General features: G+C 40.0%; 1 protein-coding gene across 1 annotated transcript in view; it reads right to left on the reverse strand.

Moving 5' to 3' along the window:
- Positions 1-256: 256 nt before the first annotated feature.
- drd2a (dopamine receptor D2a) overlaps positions 257-27,742 on the reverse strand; it is a 47,347-nt gene continuing 19,861 nt past the window's right edge. The window contains exons 2-3 of the mRNA XM_071205169.1: positions 19,720-20,001; positions 257-370 (exon numbers count right to left, since the gene is read on the reverse strand). Coding sequence (XP_071061270.1) covers positions 257-370; positions 19,720-19,998 — 393 coding nt within the window. The 5' untranslated portion in view covers positions 19,999-20,001. The remainder of the gene's footprint in view (positions 371-19,719; positions 20,002-27,742) is intronic.

Below are 27,742 nucleotides of genomic sequence, written 5' to 3' on the forward strand. Positions count from 1 at the left end.
TTTAAGCATATTTCTTAGAGGTAGTATATTTACATTTATAATTCTGGAACATCTAGATGCTATCAATTACGACATGTGTGCTCTTTTATATAACTCAATAGATGACATTATAGGGTGTTTTGCATTGTGCACAATTGCGGCCTTTTTTCAGATTATAGCTGTGTGGGCTCTGATGGCAATGTGCTTAAAGATTTCCATTGAAGCTCCGTACAGAAAGCATGACAGACAGGCCTTAATAATCAGTGCAGCGGTGAACTCACCGATCAATGCTGATGGCACAGAGATTGAAGATGCTGGCTGTACACATCATCACATCCAGAGTGACAAAGATGTCACAGTGGATCTTGCTAAAGCGCCACTCTCCCACTACCTGTAAGAAAAAACATCAACAAATAGCAGTTTACAAAAACAGTCAACAGAACAAAGCCACTGCACCGTAAGAGGTAACACCTGTGATGATGCGTTATACTCCAACAAAAAGCAATCCTGACAGTCAAGCCTTCTTGTATTTTTTTCCGTATTATTTCCTCACCAGTAACATCAGAAATAAAGGGCAAAACTGAATCATAGGAAGAAAGAATAAATGAGGTAAAAATGAAAAAGCATAAAAAAAGATCTGAATGCACCGAGTTGTGAGTGGCATCTGATGGGAAAACAAATTAAACAGACATACTGTAAGCAATCTGATAAACTGCAGGAGAAAAACAGCTGGCATATATATATTTTGCAGATACAGACTCCAAATGTTCTGTTACGTTTATTTTACCAAAAGAATCCTGACATCCTGGATATTGACTGATTATCTGATTTGACTATGCAGTGACTTACTGACATATTTTCAATGACACCAGGTGGCTTTTATTTTTGATTTGTTCGTGTTCGTATCTTGGTTTCACTCTGATCCAGGATCAAACCCCAATATAAACCAACATGAGTGATGCTTTGAAAGGTCTAAGCCCACTCTGCACTACATCACACCTGTTTCCCCCTAAAAGGGTAAGAGAGATGAATGTGTCGGGGGAACGACCCCGACCTCATGTGGCAGATTAATCTTTGTCACTAGGCAATGTGTTCATGAAATTAAACGCCACGTTACATTTCCTATGTCATTGCTGGTGTCTACAACACAAGTGGTGATAGCAGAAATATCTGACAGCCTAATGAGCGCCCTTCTCCCTGTTGCAACCTCTCCTCTCTTTTTACATTCTTCCTGACCTTTTGCTCCTGACATTTGTCTTCTTAGTATCTCTACACTACCTTCTATTTCTAGCTGCCCCTGCCATCACTCAATTTCTTGTTCTTGATCTTTATAGGACGATCTGCTGGTTCCTCCTCTCATCAGCTCCATGAAAACAACCATACTTTTTAACCTCATCAGTGCTGCAACCCATAACAATTTAAATGCCTCATAAGAGATGAAAACCATTTCAGCGCCTCACAGTTGAAACACCACTCGTTTTCTATCAGCATGGAAAAAGCATTCAGTGGATATTAACTTGCTTGTCTCAGGCAATAAAATCACAACAAATATATGCTAAAATAGGATAATTATTATGAAATGTTTACTGTGGGTTTACAACTCCAACGTCATTTATAATTTGATACTCTGTATGTGCATCGCAAATCATAATTTACAATGTAACTGTGGTATGATTTAATTTTTCAAAGGTAAGGTTTGAGGAAATTGAAAATCCAGTGATGGGTGCTGGGGAACTCAGTAGAGGCTTATCAATTCTTAAATTTCCCCTCCTCGACTCCTACCCTCGAGACTTAGTCCCGCCCACAGGAGATGCGAGCGGAGGACTGAGGAGGGGAACCGAGGAGAGAGAAGGGGAAGCAGCAGGCGGTTAGAGAAATGAGAACTCCTCTCCTCTGAGCAGTGATTTTAAAGAGACGTCCATCAATGATGACAGGAGGCACAGCAGCCCTCTGTCTGATGGACAGATGTGTTCATGACGACATCATTTACTTTGATTCATTCACAGTGCGGTATAATGAGACAATAACAGGCTACAGATGCGGACATACACACACATATATTTATATAAATATATACAATTTAAAGTATGAGAGCACTCTCATAATAACGTAACACAATCAGAGACTGGATATATTACTTAAAAGTAAGCAGAGGACACCAAACCAACTGAGACCCATCTACGCACTGTACAACACACACACACACACACACACACACACACACACACACACACACACACACACACACACACACACACACACACACACACACACACACACACACACACACACACACACACACACACACACACACACACACACACACACACACACACACACACACACACACACACACACACACACACACACACACACACACACACACACACACACACACACACACACACACACACACACACACACACACACACACACACACACACACACACACACAGCTCCTAAAGCATAATCAGGATACAGCCGTTGTGTATTTTATTATGTGAAGCACTAAATGGTCTTAGAAAAATATCGACTCTTTGTTTGTAGTTATCTACTAAACTAAAGCAAATAAAGAGAGTAGGCCTGTTATACTGAGTGATATATATTATACACACTGCTCTGCTTTCTGCAGGGACCTCACAGCTGTTCTCACTGTAAACGATGAGAGCAGTTTCGAAAACAATATCCAGGGGATGCATGCAGAGCTGTCATTGGCTGAGATAAATCCGGCCGTGCGTCACGCCTCCACCGTTCCCGGAAATGCATCCGCGGAGGATGCATTTCAAATAACCGTAGACAACCCTGTCTCCTAAAAATTACGTTCCCACAGAACTAAACTGCATTCTCAATTACGTTTAGCTAGAAACGTATTTTCTCCCACGTTACGTTAGTTATGAACGTATCTCAAATACGTTTATTTTCTACATATCTTCTAGAAACGTATTTTCTCCCACGTTACGTTTGTTATGAACGTATCTCAAATACGTTTATTTTCTACATATCTTCTAGAAGCATATTTTCTTCCACGTTACGTTAGTTATGAATGTAACTTAAATACGTTTATTTTCTACATATCTTTGCCATTTATTGTCTTGCTTATAATAATGATAATTCGTTATTTATAAATATCATTTTAGAGCACACCTTTGAAATCGACAATCGGGCTCGATATATATAGTTAAATTAAAATCAGTAGGCGAGGCTGTAATTTCGCTAGCTGTTACTCTCATGAGCGAGGCAGAACATAATAGTTTTAACATGCCAAAAAGCTGCTGTGTCGTTTATTGCACCTCAAACATTAAAACAAATCCAGAGTTACGTGTTTCTGTACTTCCTCTAAGAAGAAAGGACAGTATCAGAACAGAAGAGCTCTGTGACTTCAGGCTTGATCGCCGTTCAAATGACAGCGCTGGTTTCCCCAAAAGTGGGCGGGGCTGTAAAGTGAAGTAGATTTACTCTCATCTATTATTCAAAACCATTCTATTTATTCTAACGTAAATTACATGCCAGTGTTTTATCTTTTATTTATTTGTTTTTATTTTAAATCGTATAATGTCTGACTTTTTTTCCGTCTGTGAGGAAAAGAAATGGGGCTCAGAGCCTCAAAATACTGAAATCTGTATTTTTTAAAATCTTTTCCTTCTAATTTATTATTCTTTTCTAAATAACACACTGTTATTTACTCAACAATAACACACAATTATCCTTGTTTTTATTTATTCATTTAATTCTATAATCTTGGGCTTTTTAGCCGTAAATAAAGTCACCGGAAACAGACGGGACATTTTGAGCGATACACACCACAAACCCACTAAACTGATTACCCAAGATCCTCAGCTTGAAGCTTGTTGATTGGATGTTTTAGCCGCAATGCACGCTGGGATATGGTGTTGATATTATATGGAGATATGATATCCGACAACGAAAAATAAAATAATACCTAATTCAGAGTGTGCTTGCTTTTCTCTTTGGAAGTCATCACATAACGGCATTGTAATACACGGTTCGGCTGCATTAAATATTACACATCTGCCGTAATTCTTTATTTATAGAGAGAGACAAACAGGAGAACTGCTGCCAAAACTGAATACTTGACGTGGATCATAAATATATCAACAATTAAACAACATCTTCAATTTCTTTTCACAAAATACGCCTCCTTGCAGTATCAATAGTAATTCGGCTGACTTTTATATTTGATCCAATTGGTATATTGGTTATATTTACACCATAACGGTGCACAGCTGATAAAAAAGGACTTGTAGTTTTTAAAGATATTACTGATTTTCTTTGAATATAAGAATCTAAATACTGAGTTGAGAGAATAGTCAGGGGATTTGGGTGATGGGAGACACACCTATGGAATCACAATTTCAATAGCTTACTATTAAATGAAGGATAGCCTATGCCTTTCTGTCTGTGATGTTTTACAAATCAGATATTAATGTGAAGAAGTAAAACAAGAGAAATAGTATAGCAATATCCTGTAAAATTATGTAAAAACATGAATAAAATTACACATCTTCAGATGTTATACATAAGTGTCTACACTAATAATACAAAGTTATTATTAGTATGCTGTGTGTACCTTGTGTGCACCGCCTAGTGGTTAAAGCATGTTATTGAATTATTTTTGTTGAATAATCTTATTTGATCAAAACAATATTAAGAGTACATACTTTCATAGGGGGAAAGTAGAAGGTCAATGATAGAAATATAGAATATAAAAAGTCAAGAAGATACTAAGTGATCTCTACAATAAAACAGTTTAGTGCTGGATGTTCAAAGATATTAATAGGAGGATGTGCAAAACAGAAAAACGAATTAACCTTTATTAACACATTAAAAAATACTTTAGGTTAAGGTCTTCTTTTAAACAAGAAAAAAGCTCTGGGGGTATCTATCTACAGATGAATATTAAGCCTGACAAAGTACTTAACGTCTAAAATATTGCTTTCCTGCAATGTTAACTATGTTGAAACACTTATTTTAAATGATATTATACACATTAATTATACTCTTATGTATGTAGATAGAATAAGAAATGTGCAGAATATGACAGTTTAATGGTGGAGGTATACAGTACACACATATTGATAGATGTCTGTTGAGGAACCTGCGACCCAAGTTGTGTATAAGATCAATACACCTTAGAAAACCTTGAAATCTTGAAAGGGATATGCAAAATAGCCATTATACAGTTTTTAATTAACTATTAGTAGAGAATAACGAGTAATGAATATACTTTATAAAGATCTGCAGATAAATGTTTAGTCTTCTCAAGCACCAACTATCAAATATCTCTCCTGATTGTTGGCACTTGACAATCACCTTCCCTGAATTGTATTCAGGTGTAACTAAAGTCTGCTTTAAGGGTTGTTTATATTCCACATCATTAATCAGAATCTGCAAAGTAACTAAACTAAATGTAGTGGAGTAAAAATACCAGGTTAACCTCTGAATTGTAGTGGAGTAGAATAACAAAGTAACAATGAGCTGTCGTGTGGGTATATATTAATGCTGCCCATTATGGATACAAGCGATTTTCACCCATTTAGTAATTACATGTTTTAAATGTGTACACACCAATGTGTTTCCTATCGCCTAAACCTCCAGGGCTGTACACAGTTTAATACTGTCAACTTCTACATTTGGGAAAAAACGTCTTTTAAAACTACAATTCCCAGTAGAGACGTGCCATAGAGAACATGTTGCGAAACACAATAGCCAGCATGTGTAGTTCTGGGGGGGGCGTTCGAGTCCAGTTTTGAATAGTCTGCCGTGGTTTCGTTCCATTTCAAAGAGCTTGACGCTCGGCGTAACCTTGGCGCAACATCACGGGGTTTGTCAACGGGACTGTAGTCCCAAACGATAGCTGGGGATTATGGGTAGTGTAGTGTCTTGGGCCATCCTAAATCTCGAAATGTCCCGTCTGTTTCTGGTGACTTTATTTACGGCTAAAAAGCATGCTAAAATGCCCAAGATTATAGAATTAAACGAATAAATAAAAACAAGGATAATTGTGTGCTATTGTTGAGTAAATAACAGTGTGTTATTTAGAAAAGAATAACAAATTAGAAGGAAGAGATTTTAAAAAATACAGATTTCAGTATTTTGAATCTCTAAACCCCATTTCTTTTCCTCAAAGACGACAAAAAAAGTCCGACATTATACGATTTAAAATAAAAACAAATAAATAAAAAGATAAAACACTGGCATGTAATACGTTAGAATAAATAGAATGGTTTTGAATAATAGATGACAGTAAAATCTACTTCACTTTACAGCCCCGCCCACTTTTGGGGAAACCAACGCTGTCATTTGAACGGCGATCAAGCCTGAAGCCACAGAGATCTTCTGTTACTGTCCTTTCTTCTTAGAGGAAGTACAGAAACACGTAACTCTGGATTTGTTTTAATGTTTGAGGTGCAATAAACGACACAGCAGCTTTTTGGCATGTTAAAACTATTATGTTCTGCCTCGCACATGAGAGTAACAGCTGGCGAAATTACAGCCTCGCCTACTGATTTTAATTTAACCATATATCGAGCCCGATTGTCGATTTCAAAGGTGTGCTCTAAAATGATATTTATAAATGACTATTATCATTATTATAAGCAAGACAATAAATGGCAAAGATATGTAGAAAATAAACGTATTTCAGATACGTTCATAAGGAACGTAACCTGGGAGAAAACATGTTTCTAGAAGATATGTAGAAAATAAACGTATTTGAGATACGTTCATAACAAACGTAACGTGGGAGTAAATACGTTTCTAGCTAAACGTAATTGAGAATGCAGTTTAGTTCTGTGGGAACGTAATTTTTAGGAGACAGGGTTGCCGTAGAGGCTGTTGTCACTAGGCTTGTTTTTGAGACACATTGCGGCTCGTCTCGAAAGTAGACGAGAGTAGCCGATCGCAGCCGGGGGAGGTGTCAAAAAGCTCGCCTGAAGTCGGACAGCTCCGAGTCGGCTTCTTCTTCTTCATCTTCTTCTTCGCATTCTTCTTCTTCTTCTCTCGGTTTTTTTGGCGGATTGCAAACAACTTTAAGGTGCATACCGCCAGCTCCGGAGTCGGCTTGACTCGGTTTGCATTTATAAAGAATGCACACATGTGTTTAATCGTTAATGTCAGATATGTACTAAGTAAATACATTTGTTCCTGCTCAAGATTAGATTCAACTTTATTGTTATTGCACAGATTACAGGTACTGAGACAACGAAATGCAGTTTAGCTTCTAACCAGGTGCAACAAGCAGTAAAGTGAAAAGTAATGTACACCATCTACAGAATAAAATATAGAATGAATTGAATGATGAATAAACAGTGAGGGGTATGCATACACTAGATATCAGCCTGTGAGCAGTATGAACAGTGTGTATGAATATGCTAAGATATATAAAGTATGAAAACGGTAAGCAGTATAGTATAAAATATATAGATATTAATTTCATGATGATAAACATTGTGGAACAATGATGAAAAATGGGAATGGATGTGGCGACATAAAACTGACACAAAACAACAACACACTTTTGCCAGCCAATTGGAGAGTTTCATCAGCAGCACGTGGTAAAAACCACCAATGAGCGCTCAGCTCGAGATACCAGCGAGCCGTTTCCCATCAAGCATTTCGCTTCCGCAGCTCGTGGAGAGCAACTGCGCCAACTCGCCTCGCCTCGCTCTCAAGGCTGCGGGCGTCTTTGTCCCGCGAGATTTCAAAGTCTCATGTGGGCGAGCCTCCAGAGCAAGTCGGACAAAATGACTAACCATCATGCAACGCACTAGCAAGACGTTGATCGCAACTGCGCAGGTCTGCGCAGGTCTTGCTTGTCTCAAACAAGCCTACTGTCACTACCAGATCCGTCCCCCTGCCCGATCCATGTATGTATAATAAGAACTGGATACAGCGTGGGAGGCGGGGCCTCATTCATTCCTATGAGAGTTGCTCCATAGCCGCGTTCACACTGCGGTACTTTTCCCACAAAGGTTCATGCGAACTTAGTTCATGCAAACTCTTTAGTTCGCATGAACTACAGTACAGATCGCGTTCACACCAGAAAAAGTCCCTGGGGGAGGATTAGGCAAATGAAGCCGCTGACGTCACTTCTTCTTCTTCTGCTTTGGGTTTACTGGCAGGCCGCAAACCACTTCACGGCGTATACTGCCGCCCAAAGTCCCCGGCCGGAAGTCCCCGGAGTTGGGGACTGGCTTCAGTAGAAGCTGCTGGGAGTCCCAGCAGCTTCTACTGAAGCCTTCCGAGTAAATCGCCAGAACGCCGACACCTCCTCATCTCCACCGCTCCCATGTCTTATTTTGTGTTGCCATAAGTTAGTCTCTCTGCATTTCTGCGCTGGGCTAATGCTAATGTTAATAATGCTAATGCGAGGATAATAAAATGGCGGCTTCACAAAACTTTTTGGGAGTTTTACGGGGCGTGGTTTGCAATCCGCCCAGCCAATCAGAAATATAGCTCTTTTCTCACAAAAGAGCCGCTCGAAAGTCCCTGCTAGAGAGCAGGGACTTTCGAGGGGGTAAAAAGGTTCGCATGAACTACTTTTAGTAGGCTACCGGCTCTTTTTGGTGTGAACGCGATCATGAACCTTTGTGGGGAAAAAAAGTACCGCCGTGTGAACGCGGCTAATGGCGCATGATGACAAAATGGCCCAACTTTTGAGAGAGCGAAACGTCACAGATTACCCGGCATGCCTGAGAAGTACCCATATGTGCACTCATAGAGCATGCGCAACTTTAACCACGCCGCCCAAAAGGCTTGTTCACATTAAGCACGTGAATTTGCGTACACGTAACAGCACCGCGCTTTCATGACAGCATGGTACTGGATTTATATTAACGAGGCGGCAGTTAGCAGCTAGCGGCTAGCTAGTAAATTATGCTAAATTACACATCAATCGTTATGTACTTTTATATTACGCTGACGTCAGGATCTAGTGATATCCAAGCAACAGAGCTTCATTTAGCATGATACTTGTGTGGGTTGTACATGAAACCACTTGGTCATATATAAAAATGTATATGTTGAAGCCTGTTATGATCAATTGTGAGTTCAAACTTTATCTAAAAAGTAAAGCTGATGATGGATTACTGTGGTGGAGTTAAAATAACAATAGCCTATTTCTTTTTGAAATGTGATGGAGTAAAAGGATAGTAACTGTGATTATTCATGTTAAGTAGCCCACAAGTAACTAAAACAATTGCAAGTGCAATAAGAAGCTACAGGAACGTTAATCTACGTCGGTAATATTAACTTTATTTAATACAACATTTACGGTACAAGATTTACATCATACAGCCATGTAGTATAATATTTTACAAATGATGAATTACAGCAAACATGTGCAATATATCCATTATTACAGCTCTGTGGGCTGGCAGTAAGGCGATATGGTCCGTTGTTATTGTGCATCCATGGGTAAAGAGAAACTCATGTAGTACTGAACACGTAACATGAACGTGCCGGGCGGCGCGGTCCCGTGGGTTTGATGCGCGTTCATAATGCCGAGGGAAATAACTCTCAGAATAACGTTATTAGCACATTTTTACAACTTGAGGAACGAATATTTTTAACAAAGGCTATACAAGTTGTCATACTGGGTAGTTAATTTAGTTTAAAAAAAAATTATCCAACGAGTTACAGACCACTCTTTCCCAATGTAAGTCAATGGGAAAAAGTGTTTCCGGGCCCAGCAACCTAAAAGAAGTGTAGTACCGCCGTTTGACCAGCACGAATATTCTCATCAGACTCCGGCGCACTTCCTGGGGGCTTGGCCCGATCGGTACTGCGCATGTGCGAGATGGTCCGCCATATTGGACAACTCCCGACGGCAACTCAAGATGGACACTTGACACAGTGGCTTTTAGCAAAGCTCAAAAAGAAAACTCGAGAGAGATGAGTTATTGTTATTACAATGTGACTTCACTATTATTTAACAACTCTTTTTATTGGGTTGTTTTATTTGGGGTTAAGTACATTGTCAGAATAAGTGAGAAATAAATGTAACTTCTTTTAGACAGCTATATGCCGTATATATATATATACAGTAAATATGTATTCAGTATGATAGCTGTCTAACAGAAGTTAAATCAATTTCTCACTTATTCTGACAATGTACTTAACCCCAAATAAAACAACCCAATAAAAAGAGTTGTTAAATAATAGTGTAGTCACGTTGTAATAACAATAACTCATCTCTCTCTCGTTTTATTTTTGAGCTTTGCCAAAAGGGCGCGGGGCTGCGCTTGGAGGACGTGGTGTTCGGCGACGCGGGCATTACCCTCCTGTGTGACATTTTCACGGGCCTGACGCGGCGTGTCGTCCCTGCCAGCTGGAGGCGCTCTGTGTTCGAGGTGGTGCACGGCCTATCACACCCCGGCGTTAAGCCTTCGGTGCGCTTGGTGGCCGCGAAGTTCGTCTGGTATGGGCTAAAACAGGACTTGAGCACTTGGGCTGGTGAGTGCGTGGCTGGTGAGAGCGTGGCTTGTCAGCGCGCTAAGATGCACCGCCACACGAAGGCCCCTTTGGAGCGTTTCCTGGTGCCTGAGAGGAGGTTTGACCACGTCAACATCGACCTGGTTGGTCCATTGCCCTCCTCTCAAGGTTTTTCCTACCTCCTCACCATGGTGGACAGGACGACCCGTTGGCCGGAGGCGGTTCCTCTCGTGTCAACGTCAGCTGCAGACATTGCCCGAGCTTTCATTGCGACGTGGGTGTGTCGTTTTGGCACCCCGTCAGACATTTCCTCGGACAGAGGCTCACAGTTCACGTCCGAGCTCTGGAACGCCGTGGCGAGTGGTCTGGGGGTTAAGCTGCACAGGACTACCGCTTATCACCCTCAGGCTAACGGCCTCTGTGAGCGGTTCCATCGCTCCATGAAGGCGGCCCTCAAGGCCGGCCTTACGGACGGGAATTGGGTCGACAAGCTGCCCTGGGTGATGCTGGGCCTGAGGACTGTGCCTAAAGAAGACCTGCAGTGCTCTACGGCTGAGATGGTATACGGTCAGCCGCTGACGGTTCCTGGGGATTTCCTCCCTAACGCATCGGCTCCCTGGTCGGCGTCGGCCCAGCGAGCTTTCCTGCAGGACGCCGCTGAGCCCTTTGCTCCGATCCCTACTACTCAGCACGGTACTCAGGTGTCCCGGGTTCCCGCAGAGCTCCGGCGGATTTAGGACCTGTTGTTTCGGTCGCTCCTCTTCCGGGATGTTGCTTCTCCGGCTCCCGTGCTCAGGAGTCGTGGGGGTCGGCGCGTCGTTCCTCCCCGCCGCACAGACTTTCTTTACATGTGAATTCTGGGGGAGGCTTGTGTGGTGCCACGTGATGGGACATAATTCACCTCTGGTTATTGTGTTGCAACACGGACCTGTTAGAGAGGGCACCAGAAGCCAGGTTCATTCATGCTAGCTTCACAACAAGTAATAAGCTAATGTCTTAACCTGTCTGAATGTTCTTTGATAATAAAGTGTAGAGTTCCATACTGAACACACCGCCTCCGACCCTCATTCATCGGCTCTACAGTATCCACATTTTAACTACACCCAATCCTGCTACAGCATGCTATGATGTTTAAAAGGGCAAACGTTTATTTATTTTTAAGAGTATTAAATCAACACGAACTTTGTTTAGCATTCAGCACTATCATTTGGGCTATGTTGTTATATAGACTAGAATCAATTGCTCATTACAGAGTCAGTAAATCTTCCAACAGTTTTAAGCTACACCTTTTTACCTTGTCTTTTCACAGGGACAGAGGAGGAAACACTGACCCTTATTAAAGTGAGGGTCGAGAATAACGAGCTTTTCACAGGCCGAAGGCACACTGCCAAGAAAGCCTGGGAGTGAGTGACATTTTCCTGGTTGGGAACATATGATCCTTAGCATTTACATATTGGTGGTTACAATTTGTATTTTCATATTGTCTGCTGAACCTGTGAGTTTAAATATCGATTGCTTTGATAGATGCACCTGTTGCTGCAGACCTTATTAATTGCTGAAACATCTCTTTTATCACTCAGGGAAATTCTAAAGGCCCTTGGGCTATTCGGTTCTGTAAGCCCCACACAGATCGGCAAAAAGTGGGAAAACTTGAAACGAAAATACAAGGTAATTATGTTGTCATTTTTTCATTTACTCTTGTGTGTCTGTAACCATGGTTGTGTCTGCTCAGCATGCTGATGTATAACTTTACCTCTTGTTTGTGTTTTTGTAGGAGTTGAAATGCCCCCCAACCGGGACAGGGACCGACAGGGGAGAGGCCACAGCAGCCACATGGCCATATTTTACGGCCATGCATGACGCCATCGGTGGGAGGCCATCCATCGACCCTCCCACCCTGATGGACTCGGCCATTGCTGCTTTTGCTGGCAGTGGCTCAACATCCACTGAGGCTGTCCAGAGCCAGGCCACAGTGGAGGATGAGGAGGCCGCCAAGTCTGGCTCGGACAGCCAGGAGGATGTTGAGCCATCCACCTCTGCCGGTCCCCCTCCCCGAAAAGAAAATGCCGTTTATTGCAGTTCCTGGAGGCGGAGGCGGCCAAGGAGGAGGACCGCTTCAACCGCCAGCAGGCAGCCAGTGAGGAAACCTCCAAAAGATTCCTCGACTTATTTGAAGCGTTAGTTCGAAAAGAATAATTTCCGTTCTTTGTTTTTCGTTTGGTTTGGATTTGTTATATTGTTTTGTGTGAAGTTTATGAAAATATTTAAGTTTGGAATACAAATTAAGTTTGTCGTTAAATCAGTAGCCTTCTTTACAGTTCGAAATACAGAACAAAAACCAACACATGTTTACTGAAAATATACAAGGACATCCTTATTTTATACAAAGCTCAATATGTTATGATTGTGACATGACTAAAAAGCCAACGTTTTTAAACTCATTGTGCAACCCAAGGTATACTAAAACTCATAATGACCACTTTAATTTCTGAATTGTAAATCTCCTCCTCATATTCTGCGCCTAAACCAACCGTGTGTAAATTATCCAAATGCAATATCAGGGATGTTTTATTAATAAATCAATACAAATTGAGTCAAGTTACAGCATCGCTCAAGCCCTATAAGTAGCTACAATTACTAACACATGTATCTTCTTTCTTTTAAAGTTCAGTCAAAGCATACCAATATTTTATGACTGAACATGACTCGAGCTTCCTATTCACGTAATCCTGGCCAGTGGGTCCGGATGGGGTCCTGATGCATATGTGGCACCCGTCTATTGCACCCACACAGGAACTGAATGCCGGGCTGTTGGCCAATTGCTGGAAGCCCTGCCCAACCTCCTCCAGCTCTGGACCAGCAGGCAGCTTGATGAAGGAATGCCGGAGAGCAGCGATGTCCTCCACTCCCTGGTGGACCAGTCTGTGGACCGTGGAGAGGGGTACCTGAAAGGCCCGGGACACCACACTGTATGACAAACCGTGTGCCAGCCAGTACACGGTCGTCAAGACAGTCATGTGGTGTCCCCAGGCCTGTCTCCTCTCAGGCCCCAGACACCGCATCAAGGCCTCCAGGGAGTCTCTGCGGATCCTGAAGTCCTTCAGCAGGCACCCATCACCCTCGAAGTACAGTTTAAGCAGTGGGACACTGTTCAAACGTTTGTACATGCTGGGAGAGTGTGGTGCTGAACCTACAGGAAGAATAACATGTACAGAGGTCAATACCTTTATCCAGCAAACTAAACTCCTTTATCCCGCAATTTAAACTGCACATAAATATTCTGTCATAAGGAATAAAGCCATGGCTAAATCTGGCACATTTGATGGTCTCAAGTGCTCGTGTTAACTAATGTGCATGGTCCCTTCTTGAATAAATAATCCAAAACACAACTGTCTCTTTGACAAACATGCTTTTTCTCTGACTCTCTGGCTTAGGCCTATATGTGTCATGATTGTCTTGCTACAAGTAGTTGGTAATTGTTGTATTCCAATTAAAAAAGCCAGCTATATTTCAAACATTTGTAAACAAACACTCATAAATACCTCAAGATGAAGCAGGATGGCATTGCGCATTCTCGCTTTCCAGCGCTGGGAACGGCGTCTTTCCTCACGGGATTTTGCTTTCTGTAGCTCGTGCCACTGCCATATGGCACACACTATTGTGGTCTTCATTCTCAATATTGAGAATATAAATCAGAGGTGTGCCTGGAATTGATTAGAAATTCGGTGCAGGTGTTTTGTCAAAGAGGTGTGACTTGATGACTTATCATGTCATTAAGCCTATAGTTTAAAAAGGTAAACATACTGTGTATAGTGTATAGACAGTCATTGGGTTTTTTAGGCATTTGTGTGTGTGCATGTGTGAATATATCAAACGTATATAGCACTTTATTGGGTATTTTCATACTAATATTTTAGTGCGCCACAATACAGAAGAGATGCAGGCCTATGTGTTACATTATACATATTCATACATTCTTGACATACTATGCCTTGTTGCAAATTGAATTAAAAGTAAATATGTGGGGGAACAATGTTCAGCTGATCTAACAGAGATTATAAAATACAGCGCTGTGACAAAACACTCGACAGCTGATGCAGCTGTTGTCACGTAATAATGAACGGACGTCGCTTTAATATGACCGCTCAGAGGAGAGGAGTTCTCATTTCTTTAAAAGTCTGCTGCTTCCCCTCCTCTCTCCTCGGTTCCCCTCCTCGGTCCTCCGCTCGCATGTCCTGTGGGCGGGACTAAGTCTCGAGGAGGAGAGTCGAGGAGGGGAGTCGAGGAGGGGAAATTTGAGTATTGAGAAGCCTCTCATCAGTGTATCCTCGGTTATAGCTCCTCCAGAGAGCCTCCTCGACGCTCGATCCTCGGTGTGCATTTAGAGAAATTAGATGTCCTTCAAAATGGCGTGCTGAAATTCATTTCCGGTGGTAGGAAACTGCAGTTTGAGATGTCAGATGAAATTTGGGTGAAATTAAACTAACTTACTCTGCTGTTTCATCTAAAACTCAGCTGTCTTTATGGCATTCATAATAAAAACAATAAATGCCAAACTCTATAACTACTCGACCTTTTATATCTAAAATGCAGGAGCATTCATAAACAATTTATTATGTACGGTGAAGACAAGTATGCTGTTAACAGCATTCCAACTATCTGTTATTCTACTCACGAAAAGTTTATTATTATTCCGAAGGTATTTTTCCACGCTTCTCCTCCCGCATTGAACATCGCATAAACTCCGTTCAAACATCAAAACATTCAGCTCGGTCGGGAATCGATGGCTATTACCTTTCTCATTCATAACTTTCATAATTCCAGAGATACATCCCATAATTCATCACATTTTTAACATTGAAGTCAATGGAGGAAATCTTCAGACTTCAACAAATCTTCATGCTACTTCAACTGCTAACTTTTCATTCATACTTTCACTCAGAAACCTCATTCCAACTTTAAAATGTTACACATCTTTCTGACAATATTCGTGTAAGACAACTTTTAAATCTGATTCTTACTTTTAGAGATATTAAACATTGTTCAGACCTTGTTAAAGAGGATTTCTTCAGATGTTAACATTAACTAGAGTGCGTCACAGGGTAAAACATCTTGAAATTGGCCTTCATATATTTTTTTAAAACTGCCATAATTCCCAAACCCTACATTCCTGAGACATCATTTTAAATGAAAAAAGTAGGAAAACATCTCATAGCTTGAAAAATGACAAATAATTAAGCAAAAAATAATTAAACCAAATGTCTCTTGAGGGCATGAGGTGACAAAAACGTTCAACATTCCTCCATTAAAGCCCATTGTAATTTAAGGCAGATATTTATATTTCAGCAGCCGCACACCTTTAGTTAAACTGCCTAAAAGGCCACATTATTAACCCGAAACTACACAAAAATTACACTTCAGATACTCAACTTCCTTGACATGCTTCACGTTTTGAAATTTCACAGATATCTGTTACGGTTGTTCCACAAAACGTTCACATGTAAGAGGTTTATCTCTCGTTCAGAACAATAGAAACCTTTGATCTCTGCATACCTCATTAGCTCAAATATAAACACCTGTGTCATGGAACACGATGATGTCATCACTCCAACTGACATGCTCAGAGCAGCAGACTTCAGATAAAGGTTAATGGTGCTGCCCTCAACAGCTCTACGTCAATTATGGGGTGTCATCATCATATGCCGAAGAGGGAGAGAAGAGAGAGAGAAGAGAGAGAGTAATGTAAACACGGTTTTCTCATAACTTCAGCGAAAATACTCCAAAACAACCTTCACAGGTTTGGTAACAATGCATATTATGGGGTATCATCAAACTGCCGTTGCCATGGCGACAGACAACTCGCCATGAAACAGGATGCCGCTGTAAGTCCAATTGACACGGTCCAATCGTCCCCCAATCTTCACTTGTATATCACCGGTCCATACCTCAACAGCTCTACGCCAGTGCTTCTCAAAGTGTGGTCCGCGGACCACTGGTGGTCCGTGAGCGCCCCCTAGTGGTCCGTGAGTATATTGAAATTAATTAAAGTTTTCCGCACTCTCGCGGGGATATCTCCGCAATGGAGGGAGCTTAAGTTTCACTTTCGATTGCAAGATATAGCCCAGATAAACACCTTCATCACACATGTGGCCACTTGTTTGTACCATTTGCAGGCGATTTGTAAAAAACGATGTATTTTTAGATATTTGTGGAGTTAGGTGGTCCGCGAGTGTTTTTTTTATTGGTTAACTGGTCCTTGGTATGAAAAAGTTTGAGAAACACTGCTCTACGCCAAATCTGAGATCTCACCATATGCCGTTTCGCCATAAAACATGATGTCGCTCCTATGAAAATATTTAAAAAGTGCTCAAACTTCACATTTGTGCTAACAGTCCAGCCGTGAAGACATCTACGGGACAGTTTTGAGATTTCTTCAAATGTCGTTGCCATGGCAACACAATGCTCGCCATGAAACACGGTTTTCTCATAACTTCAGTGAAACTGCTCCAAACGTCCCAAAACTTCACAGGTTTGGTAACGATGCAGCCATCAACGCATCTACGCGTATTATGGGGTGTCATCAAATGTCGTTGCCATGGCGACAGATAATTCGCCATCAAGTTAGTTCAGAAGTTTGCAGTTCAAATATTCTGCTGCTTTTCCAAGCCTTACTTTCTTTTCTTCTCTATACACATTCAAGCCCCTAGTGTTCATGTATCATTTCAATCTAAATTATTCACTTTCTTCTTACACATTACATTTCAGCATAGCAGTTTAGTGTCAGCTTTTCAGCATAAAGCATTCCCACTAGCAATTTCTTCAGGAATCGCATTCTCTAGTTGTAAACTGCACTTAAACTGGATTTACTGTCTGATGTTTAAAAGACTCGTAATTATTTGCAATAATTCAGTTTTTTAGCCTGGCTTATGTTCCTTCAATATGCTCTCTCTTCTCCCACTTGGCAGAAAGCAAAAGCTGCAATAATGAATGCTAAGTCAGCTTTTGATAATAAAGGGCGAGTTAAATGCCCTTTTCCACACTGTGTGACTAAGCTCTAACTAAAGTTCATTATGATACATTATTAACAAGATGAAACTAAGTCATTGCCAAAATCAACGAGGCTAAGATTAAGGAAGTGAAATATCTGCACATGGATATAGAAGAAAACAGTTTTTCTGTATGCAGTTAGAATTGGTGTGTTATTTGTAGTAGGGAGACAAACCATAGACACATTTGTATCCCACGCTGAACACTAAATTGTTTGATTGTTATTATTTGAAGATGTACATCACTCTGATGGAAGAAGAATATACAGTATGAACTCTGTCAGAGGCAAAACAAAATTATATTCAAGCACATGCTGTCTTGAGCTCTGCACAATTTGTACACATAATTAACAGTGAACTGTCATTATGAGCAGCTCAACCTGTCAAAAGGGGTTGACTAATGTCAATTTAGGCTATATACTGTAGACCGTTCTCTAAAGTCTGAGAAAATAAACCTGAACCTAAAATGTTGTACAATGGAGTTTGAATGACGTGAGCTTTTACAAAGGGTCAAAGTAAATGATCATTTTGATTTCCATTGTGGTAAATGTAGGATTCTTGAGCTGGATTACATTTCAACATATTGCAGTCTCTGTCCCTTTGATTTTTTTCTGACTCGTGATGCCTCTAGCCTTATGAACTAAATCCCTGAACCACTTCTTTAATCCACAATTTCTGATGCTTGCCCTGCCCTGGTTATGGTTATAAAACATTGGGTTTCCACGAAACACAAACAGATCACAAATCAGCAATATAAAGTTACAGGATGTAGAAGTTTTAAATTAGTGTCTGAAAACATGCTGTGTCAGAGGAATTCCAAGGCTCACTCAAATTGAAAGTCCACCTAATGCCATTAAAACACTTATGCTTTCATGGACACGCTTTCTTTTGCTATAATATTTAATTAAAAAGGTTTTATGGTAGAATTTTGGAGCATTGATACGATGCTGCACTGAGACATTGCAATTCCACTTGATCGTTAACGAAATACTTTAAAGTGGTCCTATCATGCTATATTTGAAAAATATATTGTAGGGCCATACCTATATAAAAATTGTTTTCAAAATACCAAACAGATCACCCATTGTAGCCATGCCTCTTACTGCTCAAACCCCTCTTTTGAAGCCCTGTTAGAGAAACGCGGATCTTGGGTCCTTAGCTTGAAAAAAGAAGAAGAAGAGGAGGCGGAGCTAATGCCTGATCAGAGTTCTACCGGAGATAAAGTTAAATTTGGTTGTGATAAAACGCCATCCTGTTTAAACCACGTCAAGGATTATTTCTGAAATAGTATAGAGCTCAAATGCCTTTTCTCTTGCAGGTTTATCACAAGGTGAGTTCTTTTTTTATTTCCTGCTTTTTAAACACATGTGCTCGACAGTACAGGTTAGCTCTGAGTGTTAGCGAGGCTTGCTAATGTAAACAAAAACCAGATTACGTCCAAAACACGTCAGGCATTGATTCTGATAGCAACTTTCTGTGGGTCCGCCGGCACCGACGTCCCAGCGGATGGAAATCGTCACAGCGGATGGAAATCTGTATCCGCTCGTTGTACACCAGTTTTTAAAAGATTTGGGTACGGAGGAAAAGAGAGAGAGTTTTATTTCCTGACGCTGCATTAGTTCCCCGACGCACCGGGGATACATATTTATGTATAAAAGACATCACAAAGTGCATTTTGCATGATAGGTCCCCTTTAATGTAGGCACCTTACTCTGCCCACATCAAAAGAGTAAATGTTTGTGATAAAAAACAAACACAGCAGGTTTCTTACTTTATGGATTAACAAGCTTTAGGCTAATAATTGGTCCTAATGATCACACACATAAAAGCAATGAAAAGGTGACTTATTACACTTAAAAAAGTAATAATATCTCTGAAAGATTACTGTTAAAGAGTGACACATTTCCACTTTCCACTGTGCTGTAATAAACATACATGGAGTCAGGAGTTTTTTACTTGCACTGGATTTATATATAAATCCATGCTGTATGCATAATTTGCTTTGTTATTTTCTAACCACAATATTCCCAACTGAAATCTGTCTTAAGGTAACTTTCTTGGTATCAAATGAGCCTCTCTGTTTTGTTGACAGTATTCACATCTGTTATATAGGAGATAGTATAGAAACAAGAACTGCTTATTATACAACAAGTCTGCACACCACTTTGCTTTGTCTTTGGTATAGTATGTACACAGTATACTTGTGTAAATGTTGTGTGGGTGTTTGTATCTGGTATCCTACCTCCAAGTAGACGACCCATGGCATAACCAGCGTGGCCACCAGAAGGTCGGCGACCGCCAGGCTGACGATCAGGTAGTTGGTGGTGGTCTGAAGGGCCTTCTCTCTGGACACAGCAATGCATACCAGCACGTTGCCGAAGACGATGACGAAGATGAGCAGAGTAAGCAGCATGGCATAGTAGTTGTAAGGGTGCTTGTGCTCTTGATCTGTTTCGTTGAAGCTCCATGTTCCATTATCATTGAAACTGTCATTGTAGGCATACTGGGTTAAGACATCCATTAGCTGTGAGTGACGAAGGCCAAGAACGGGCCCTGCAAAACATGCAGAAACACAGAGAGAAAACAGCATTTAAATGTAGCTGCATTCATGTGAATGTTCACAGTAACAGTTTATGAAGAAAGCACACATTTGTTGGGACAATCTGTATTCCTGCAGTATTTTTGTCTTAATCTCTAAAACCCCGGTGGACCAAGTTCATTTTAGAATATTCGGGATAATCCAAAGGTGTACAACACAAAGTAGAAGGTATTTACCATATTTCCATAAAACTACAGCCCTGAAAAAGCCCTGACTTCAAGAAAAGCATTAAGTTAACTGGCAGAATTTTAAATGCATCCTGTAGTTTCTGTGGCCTTTAGAGAAAAACATATTGTGATTTCCAATGGGTATATTTCCCCAGTGCATAACGTAGCACCAATGCTGAATATTAATGTGCTGGTAAATGTGCTTTTCCTTCTTTTTGTAAGGAAAGAGGTGCTGCAAAAGGAATGATACTCAAAAAGAGATTTCAGAACATTTTAGAAAAGATACACTATAGAGTTTTCTTGTATGCAAATACAGTTGCTACAGTTATTTGCACTTTTTGGTTATATTTCATAACTTTTGAGATACAGTACAACAATATGGGGAAATGTTCCATAGCACTACAAAAAGTGATAGTGTTACTTAGGACATGTACAGTAGTTGAATATCAGGAACAGGTTTGCATCCAAAAACAGCAATTAGTGCTGCCAAAGTGTTCAGTCTTTAAAACAAACAAACAAACCCACAAAAAAGGGGAAAGATGTGTTGTTGTCTCCCCTTGACAGACATATCACCCGAATATCGGAAACCCTCATTAGCAGAATTGGTCCGGAAAAACACAACACAAGAGCTTCTGTGTTATCAAAGGAATCATAGTCAGCGCACCCGTGATATACATCCATTTGAAATGACTAGAAAAGCATGACTTTGAAACGGCAGTTAATTTTCTTATGACTTGCATTTTCAGACAGGAATACCATTATAAGAACTTCTGCTTAGCCAATATGTTACAAAACAGCCATATTGCATCAATATGCACCATTACTGTAAACACTCGAAGGACCTTGTGACAGTCAGTAAAACAATGCGTCATTGCGACAAGAGATTCTGATTAACATATTTACTGAGCTTCTGCAGCCATCAATCTGCATTTTGCTTACAACATCAAATACAATGTGAGGAATGTGATTACAGCCTGGATATTCCTGCGTCTGTTTATTTAATCATTTGTCAGTGTCATCAAAATGAAATTTTAAATTGTAAATTGTGTGTCAACCTCACAAAGTATATAGTTCATTAATATGATCCTGCTCTCTTTTTGCCACAATACTGTGAAGCTAAAATGAAAGCAACTTAATAAAGCTGTACGTATAATCTCTGTGTACGTCAGAAATACACAAACACATTCTATTTTGGAAACTATTGGCAGTGCCGTTCCCTCATAACTGTATAGATTCATGTTTATGTAATCCTCCACTTTCCCAAATACATTTGTGTTCTCCATTGGTGCTGCAGCAATGTCTCCACTCTTGGTCAAATAAGTTTTCACACAGAAGGTGGCCTGTAAAGCTATAAAGTCCTGGTACGATTTTGACAACACTTTCAGTTCTCCCATTTAGCTAATTATCTTCAATTAAGGCCCTTAATTGTTGACTTTCAAAACATAAATAAATGACACTAAAATACACACTGCTTTTGGCTGCTATCATACAGTAGTTCCTCCTCTTCATACCGGCAGCGTATGTGGCAAAGACAGAACCTTTTAGTTCAACCTTTTTTAGTTGTTAGTGTGTTATTATTTATTAGCTCAACCACAAAACAGAACAACAAAGTACTGTCAAAAAGAAGAGGACATTTTTTAAATAAAGTTGCGACTTTGGGAGATATCATTGATTTTCTACATATCTCCTTTACCATTAAGATAAGGAAAAACAACAGAAAAAACTGTTTTAATGTAAATGGTTTTTTTTTAAGAACACATGACATTTTAAGCCATGTTTTGGTTTAAGTCTTTGAGGCAGTGGATTTCTCCATGGTGACCTCAATGAAGAACATATATATCCCTCAGGGTTTTTTTTATATTGTAGATGTTTAGAAACACACTCTGCCCTTCGGCTTTGTTTCACATTCTTTATCTTAATATGGAACTCTTTAACTGAATGTCGTAGCGACATTTATTATCATTTTTAACATGAATCGCTTCGCAGTAACTGTGAAATGTATAAGGCTTCATTTTTTCAAAATGCTTTTGTGCCCTTTCCATCATTACATAATGATGTGTATTTGTCCAGAGGTATATGAAAATCTTGAATTTGAAGGACCTCGAAAATGTTCAGGTCACGTTTTACTGGTGAAGGACGGACACTTAGCTATCTGTGATTTTTTTAATAGGGTCAGGTACATGCAACTTACAATACATCTGAATGTCACTGCACTGATTAAATTATCTTTGACTTTCAAAAAGGTTTGCACACTAATTCTAACATTGAATGTGAATTTTCATTTTAGAGAATCGATACAAAAAAGTGAGTAATAGAGGGAAATACACAAATAAATACATACAATACATTACAACACTAAACATCTACTATTCAGCCCAGAACACGGCTGAATTCATTACAAACGTTACAAAAGGAGGCTAGAGGAGAGCCTCAGTGCCGAGAGAAGGATTCAGAGAGTAAAAGTGAAAGAAGAAATAGAGGGTGCGGGTGAGCAGAGAGATCTCCTGTTGGGACTCATAAGCATTGCTCTGGGGCAGCAGTCTCTGTGTGTACCCTGCAGATGCCCTGTGCTGTCTAATCTCATTTATTTGCCCGCAATACTTCCTCACTTACAGTACATGAGACTGTTCTCATTGCTGTCCTAACAGCGCGTGCTAGCTTGTATAAAGCAACCTCTGCTCTCTCACTGCTGCCTTCAATATCTTCCATTATTTAAATGGCTCCTCTGTGACATGGACATGATTATCATAATAACAATGTCCTCCTCAGTTGAGGTCAGATAGAGGTCAGGGTGCATCCCCCTAAACAGATTCAGTGTCTTTCACTAGGAATCCCCATCAGAGCCCATACTTGCTGAATGCTAAAACCTGAACCGTTGTCCATTATTTAAATGAAGTGTCGATATTGTAATAGGCAACTGGACATTCAAAGAGTCTAACACCAACAAAGATCAAACCCAGGGTCATACCATTCATTAGGAGCAGCTAATGTTGAGGGCACCTGGCCAAGCCACAGGATAGACTTTTCTTGTGACATTGGCGCCCCATGAATGCCTTTTTCTTGGTGTCATCCATATTTTGATATTTGAAGCAAGCAGACAACCCAGCCTTGCGAGCTGCACTGCAATACTGACAGTGCTTATGCAAATATACATAAATGATTTGGTCTAACCCAAATGATTGTCAAGCCAGCCTGTGTTTATACCACAGTGCTGTTGATTATAGTCCCTGATAAAAACAAATGTATCACGTTGTGAGGAATGTTAGCACACATTTTGTTCCAAATGATCCACAATGATAACCAACTGGGTGTGTAATTATGTTCAGTCTCTTTCTTCAGAACAATTATATAGAAATAATCAGATCTCTCAAGGAAAAAGTAAAGATGCTAGGCTGCAAAATCATTAAATAACAAAGAATGTGAAAGTGAGTGTCGTCATTTTTTGTCTGGTTTTGGAAAATCATTCTTGAATTGTCTTTTACAATATTATAAATGGGAAATATGTGTGGTTTAGTATCCCTCTATACAAATGTATTTCAACTTCAATGTCTGTCAATATCTAGTTTAAGGTGGGATCTTTTTAAAAAGGCAATGCCTGTCAAATGTGGGGTTCCCCAGGGTAAAATGCAGGGTTATCTGTTGTTTTTGTTTTAAAATGACATCAAATGTAATTGCAATAATTATTCTTTTGGGTATTTGTTCCATCATAATAAGGCCACTTAAGTGTCACACAAACAGAAATAAATCAAACAAGAAAGACTAGTTACAGTGAGTGAGATATATAAAGACCAGATTACAGAATCAGAAGACAGGATTATGTTTTGTTTGGATAAAAGTTGAGAACATCCCCAAACTGTAACAGAGCCAGAATGCTAACAACAAACATAGTGACAGCGCAGCGTCATACTTCATGAATGAAAAGTAAACTATAAAATATTAGACAAATATGAAGAAGTTAAACTTTAAACATCCATGACTTAACCAGGATAAAAGCCACATAGTCTGCACCTGCAAGGTGAATACAGCTGGTAAAAGAAAAAGTGTTTGAATGCGTTCATTAACAGTTTATGATATCACTGCCCCGTCTAAGACACGAGTGGATCTGACTTTAATTGCATTTGAGTGTTTCTTCAACTTAACGTGTTGCTTAAAATAATACTTTGGCATTCAGTATGTGACAATGTAAGTGTTGCATGTCCAGATACGGCTCAAGAAGCTGACTCAGATAAGGAAATATATGATATGTAATATGTAATATGAATGATAATGGGACACATCGATGTCTGCACTCAGTGTCGCGGACTGCTCCGGAGCATAAGTTACCATGGAGATCTACCCCGGTAAGAAGTGAACCAGCGTCGTAGGACCGGAAACCCAGAGTTAACCCTGAAGTTACCTCGCTAACCGAAAATCCGGCTTCGTAGTACAGGGCACAGGAGATGCTTAATCTACTAGATGAAAAAGATTTGGATCAAAAACATCTGAAGAAACACAGACAGCCAGGAGAGAAAGAGAGGTCCCAGGACAACAGATGGTCCAGTTCAGAGAGGTTTAGAAACAGAACAAAGAGGAGAAACTATGGAGCACACAGATTGGATGCTTGTGTGCTTGTGGAACAACAAACAAACTAGGTTTAGAGGTAAACAGCCACCAATCTGCCAAAATGTGATGTTAGCAAGAGAGGAAGTAATCGGAAATAACCGAGATACTTTTTTAATTTAAAGCCTTAACCTGTTGAACCCCACCCCAGCATTAAAAAAATATTATTACAGCAAACAGCTACAGTTACCATGGTGATTTATCCAGGTACAAAGAGCGCCCCCTTCGCAACATCGGAAACTCTGGCTTTAGGATCAATATAATTGGCTTAACCACTATTCATACTTCTTAGTAGTACTTTAATATTTTACATTAGACTTAAAGATAAAATACAATTCTAAGGTTAACCTAGGTGAAATGTAAATTATACACCAATTATAAAGCAACAATAACAGTGAACAATGTAGTGATTTTGATCAAATAGTCAGGTGCAATTAATAGAAAGTTTACTCTCAGAGTACAAATTGTCTTTTACTTCGAGAAGGTTTACGTGTTGTTGATCAGCAGTTTATCTAATAATTTTTTTCTAGGTGCTGCAATTTCCTGCTGTGAAAAGACACCTTTCCCTCCCGGCTTTAGAACAAGCATGCACTTCTGAAACAAATAATATGGGGCTAAAGCAGTAGCGTAGGCAAAAATGTACTTTAGGGTGGGCCTGTAAAAAATAGGGTGGGCCAGATTTTTCTTCTGCGCATCAGAAGCTAACAACAATCCCCACCGGTACCGGTGGCAGATTACTTTTAGAATACTTTTGGAATACCTTCTTTTTCTATAACAGATGGGTATGTTTTGGGGAACAGGAGACACGTATTTTACTGTTTTAATGGCTTATCAAGAGCACAAACAACATCTTGGTGTCATTCTGGACAGCTCTCTCATCTGCACCACACATAAAAAACATCACCCGGACTGCATTCTTGTACTGTCTTAAAACCTTTCCTTAGAATATGTTATGAATTGTAAGGTGTCCTTGGGTGCTTTGAAAGGCGCCCCTAAATAGAATGAATCATCCTTATTATTTATTATTATTATCTGAAATGATGTAATAACTTTTAAAACTTTTTCCAGTCACTTGCCCCATGCATTCAGCAGCAGCAGGCCATTCACTTTGATTTTATCCCGTTATAAATGTCATCATTTTGACAATAAAGAAATGCTACATAAAGTTATCTTGCACATTTTATCTAACCATCTCCGTTTCTAACTTTCAATATATTTTAAAAGAGATCTCTCCCTCTAATCTGCGTGCGGGGGCGGGGCCTCACAGACATGCTGCAGCGCTGTGCAGTGTGCACACAGTTCTGCCGGTAATGAATATTACATTTTGTGAGGTAACTTTTCCACCAATAATTCCAATAAGTATTCCAAAATGTATTCACTTCAGGTTTACGAAAGTAAATGTAATCAGATTACTTGTTTTTCAAATGTAACGCCAGCTGAATACACTTGATTTTTGTATTCTGATTACGTAACGCCGTTACATGTATTCTGTTACAACCAACCCAACCCTGTGTAGATCTCTCCGGACTGTCCACCAGCAGATGAAAAACACCCACCTCTCCGCCTCTTCCCAGGGACGAGGGAACCGTGCGGCAGAGTTTCCGTTAACATTTTTTTTTCTTCTGACAGCCCAGCAGCAGGAAAGGTGGGGAGAGAGAGGCGGGGCTATTTCATCGTTATCAGAAAATGATCGTATAGATCGCTGCTAGATGAGGGCAGTGGGAGCTCTTCTTGGAGTCTGGCTTTTAAAAAGAAAACAAAGTTCATTAGTGAACTTTGAGACATCATTTATTTTGCAGGCAGCTCTCTGCCTGTCTCACGTTATTATGGCGTGCGCTGGAACCAACAATCAGTTTTTACCGTAAACGAGTTCGGTTCAGTGGACAAAGCACATACAACATTAATTAAACTCGATATTTGTTCACTTGAATTTCACTTTGAATTATTGGATATTCTCAATGGGTGAATTCATTTTTTTATTATAATAATTAAATAATTAAAAAAAAATTAAAATTAAAACATTTAAAAAAAATTAAATGACACCGAAGCTTTCTCAGGGTGGGCCAATGAGTAAACTGGGTGGGCCTGGGCCAAGACATTATTGATAATAATTAACATTATTTTTGGAGTCTCTTGATGTGTATTGTTCTTTGAAGCTCCCAGTAACAAGCCATAATTTCCTCTTTTTTTTTAAGGCCAGACACTTCCATCCTGTCATCTAAGAAGCTGCATGTGTCGTCTATAATAGCAAAACCGTTAATAGACCACTGGTAGGAAATCTCTCACACACAAACCCAGAATTCAAATGGGAGCTTTAATGTGGAGTGCAAAATCACAGATAGAAGCAAAGTGGGTGTTCTTCCTCTTCATGTCCTAATGAAATAAATCTGCAAAGCAAAAAATGTGCGGCCTAGCGCCCCCCAGGCGCCAAGCCTCAGATGATTTGAGGCCAAATCTCATATTTAGACTTTTTTTTTTTTTTACTTAGAATTGTAACGCAATACATGATTGTCACTAAAAGCCTTGTCTCTACATTACAATAAAATATAAAAAATAATTGATTAATTAGAATACAAATTCAAGTTAGTAGCTATTAAAGGCATAAAAAGACAGAAATGTATAATTCTTTCTTTAATAGAAATGTTTCTTCTGCCCGTAAAGTGTTTACTTCTGACAGAACCAAACAGCATGAGCTTCAGAACTAACGATAGTTACGGCTGTAACTACGGTTCTATGAGTCCCGGATGACCGCCAGAGGCGGTGCTTTAGCACTGGATATGTCCATCGCGCGCATGCGCAGCTCGAGTACCAATAACAACAAAGTAACCTGTGACCCACGTGACACCGGCTATATCAGCCGGCATCGTCAGAGGATCTGTTCCCCGAATCTTCTCGCGAGC

Source organism: Pseudochaenichthys georgianus, chromosome 13, assembly GCF_902827115.2.
Source record: "Pseudochaenichthys georgianus chromosome 13, fPseGeo1.2, whole genome shotgun sequence".
Taxonomy (NCBI): domain Eukaryota; kingdom Metazoa; phylum Chordata; class Actinopteri; order Perciformes; family Channichthyidae; genus Pseudochaenichthys; species Pseudochaenichthys georgianus.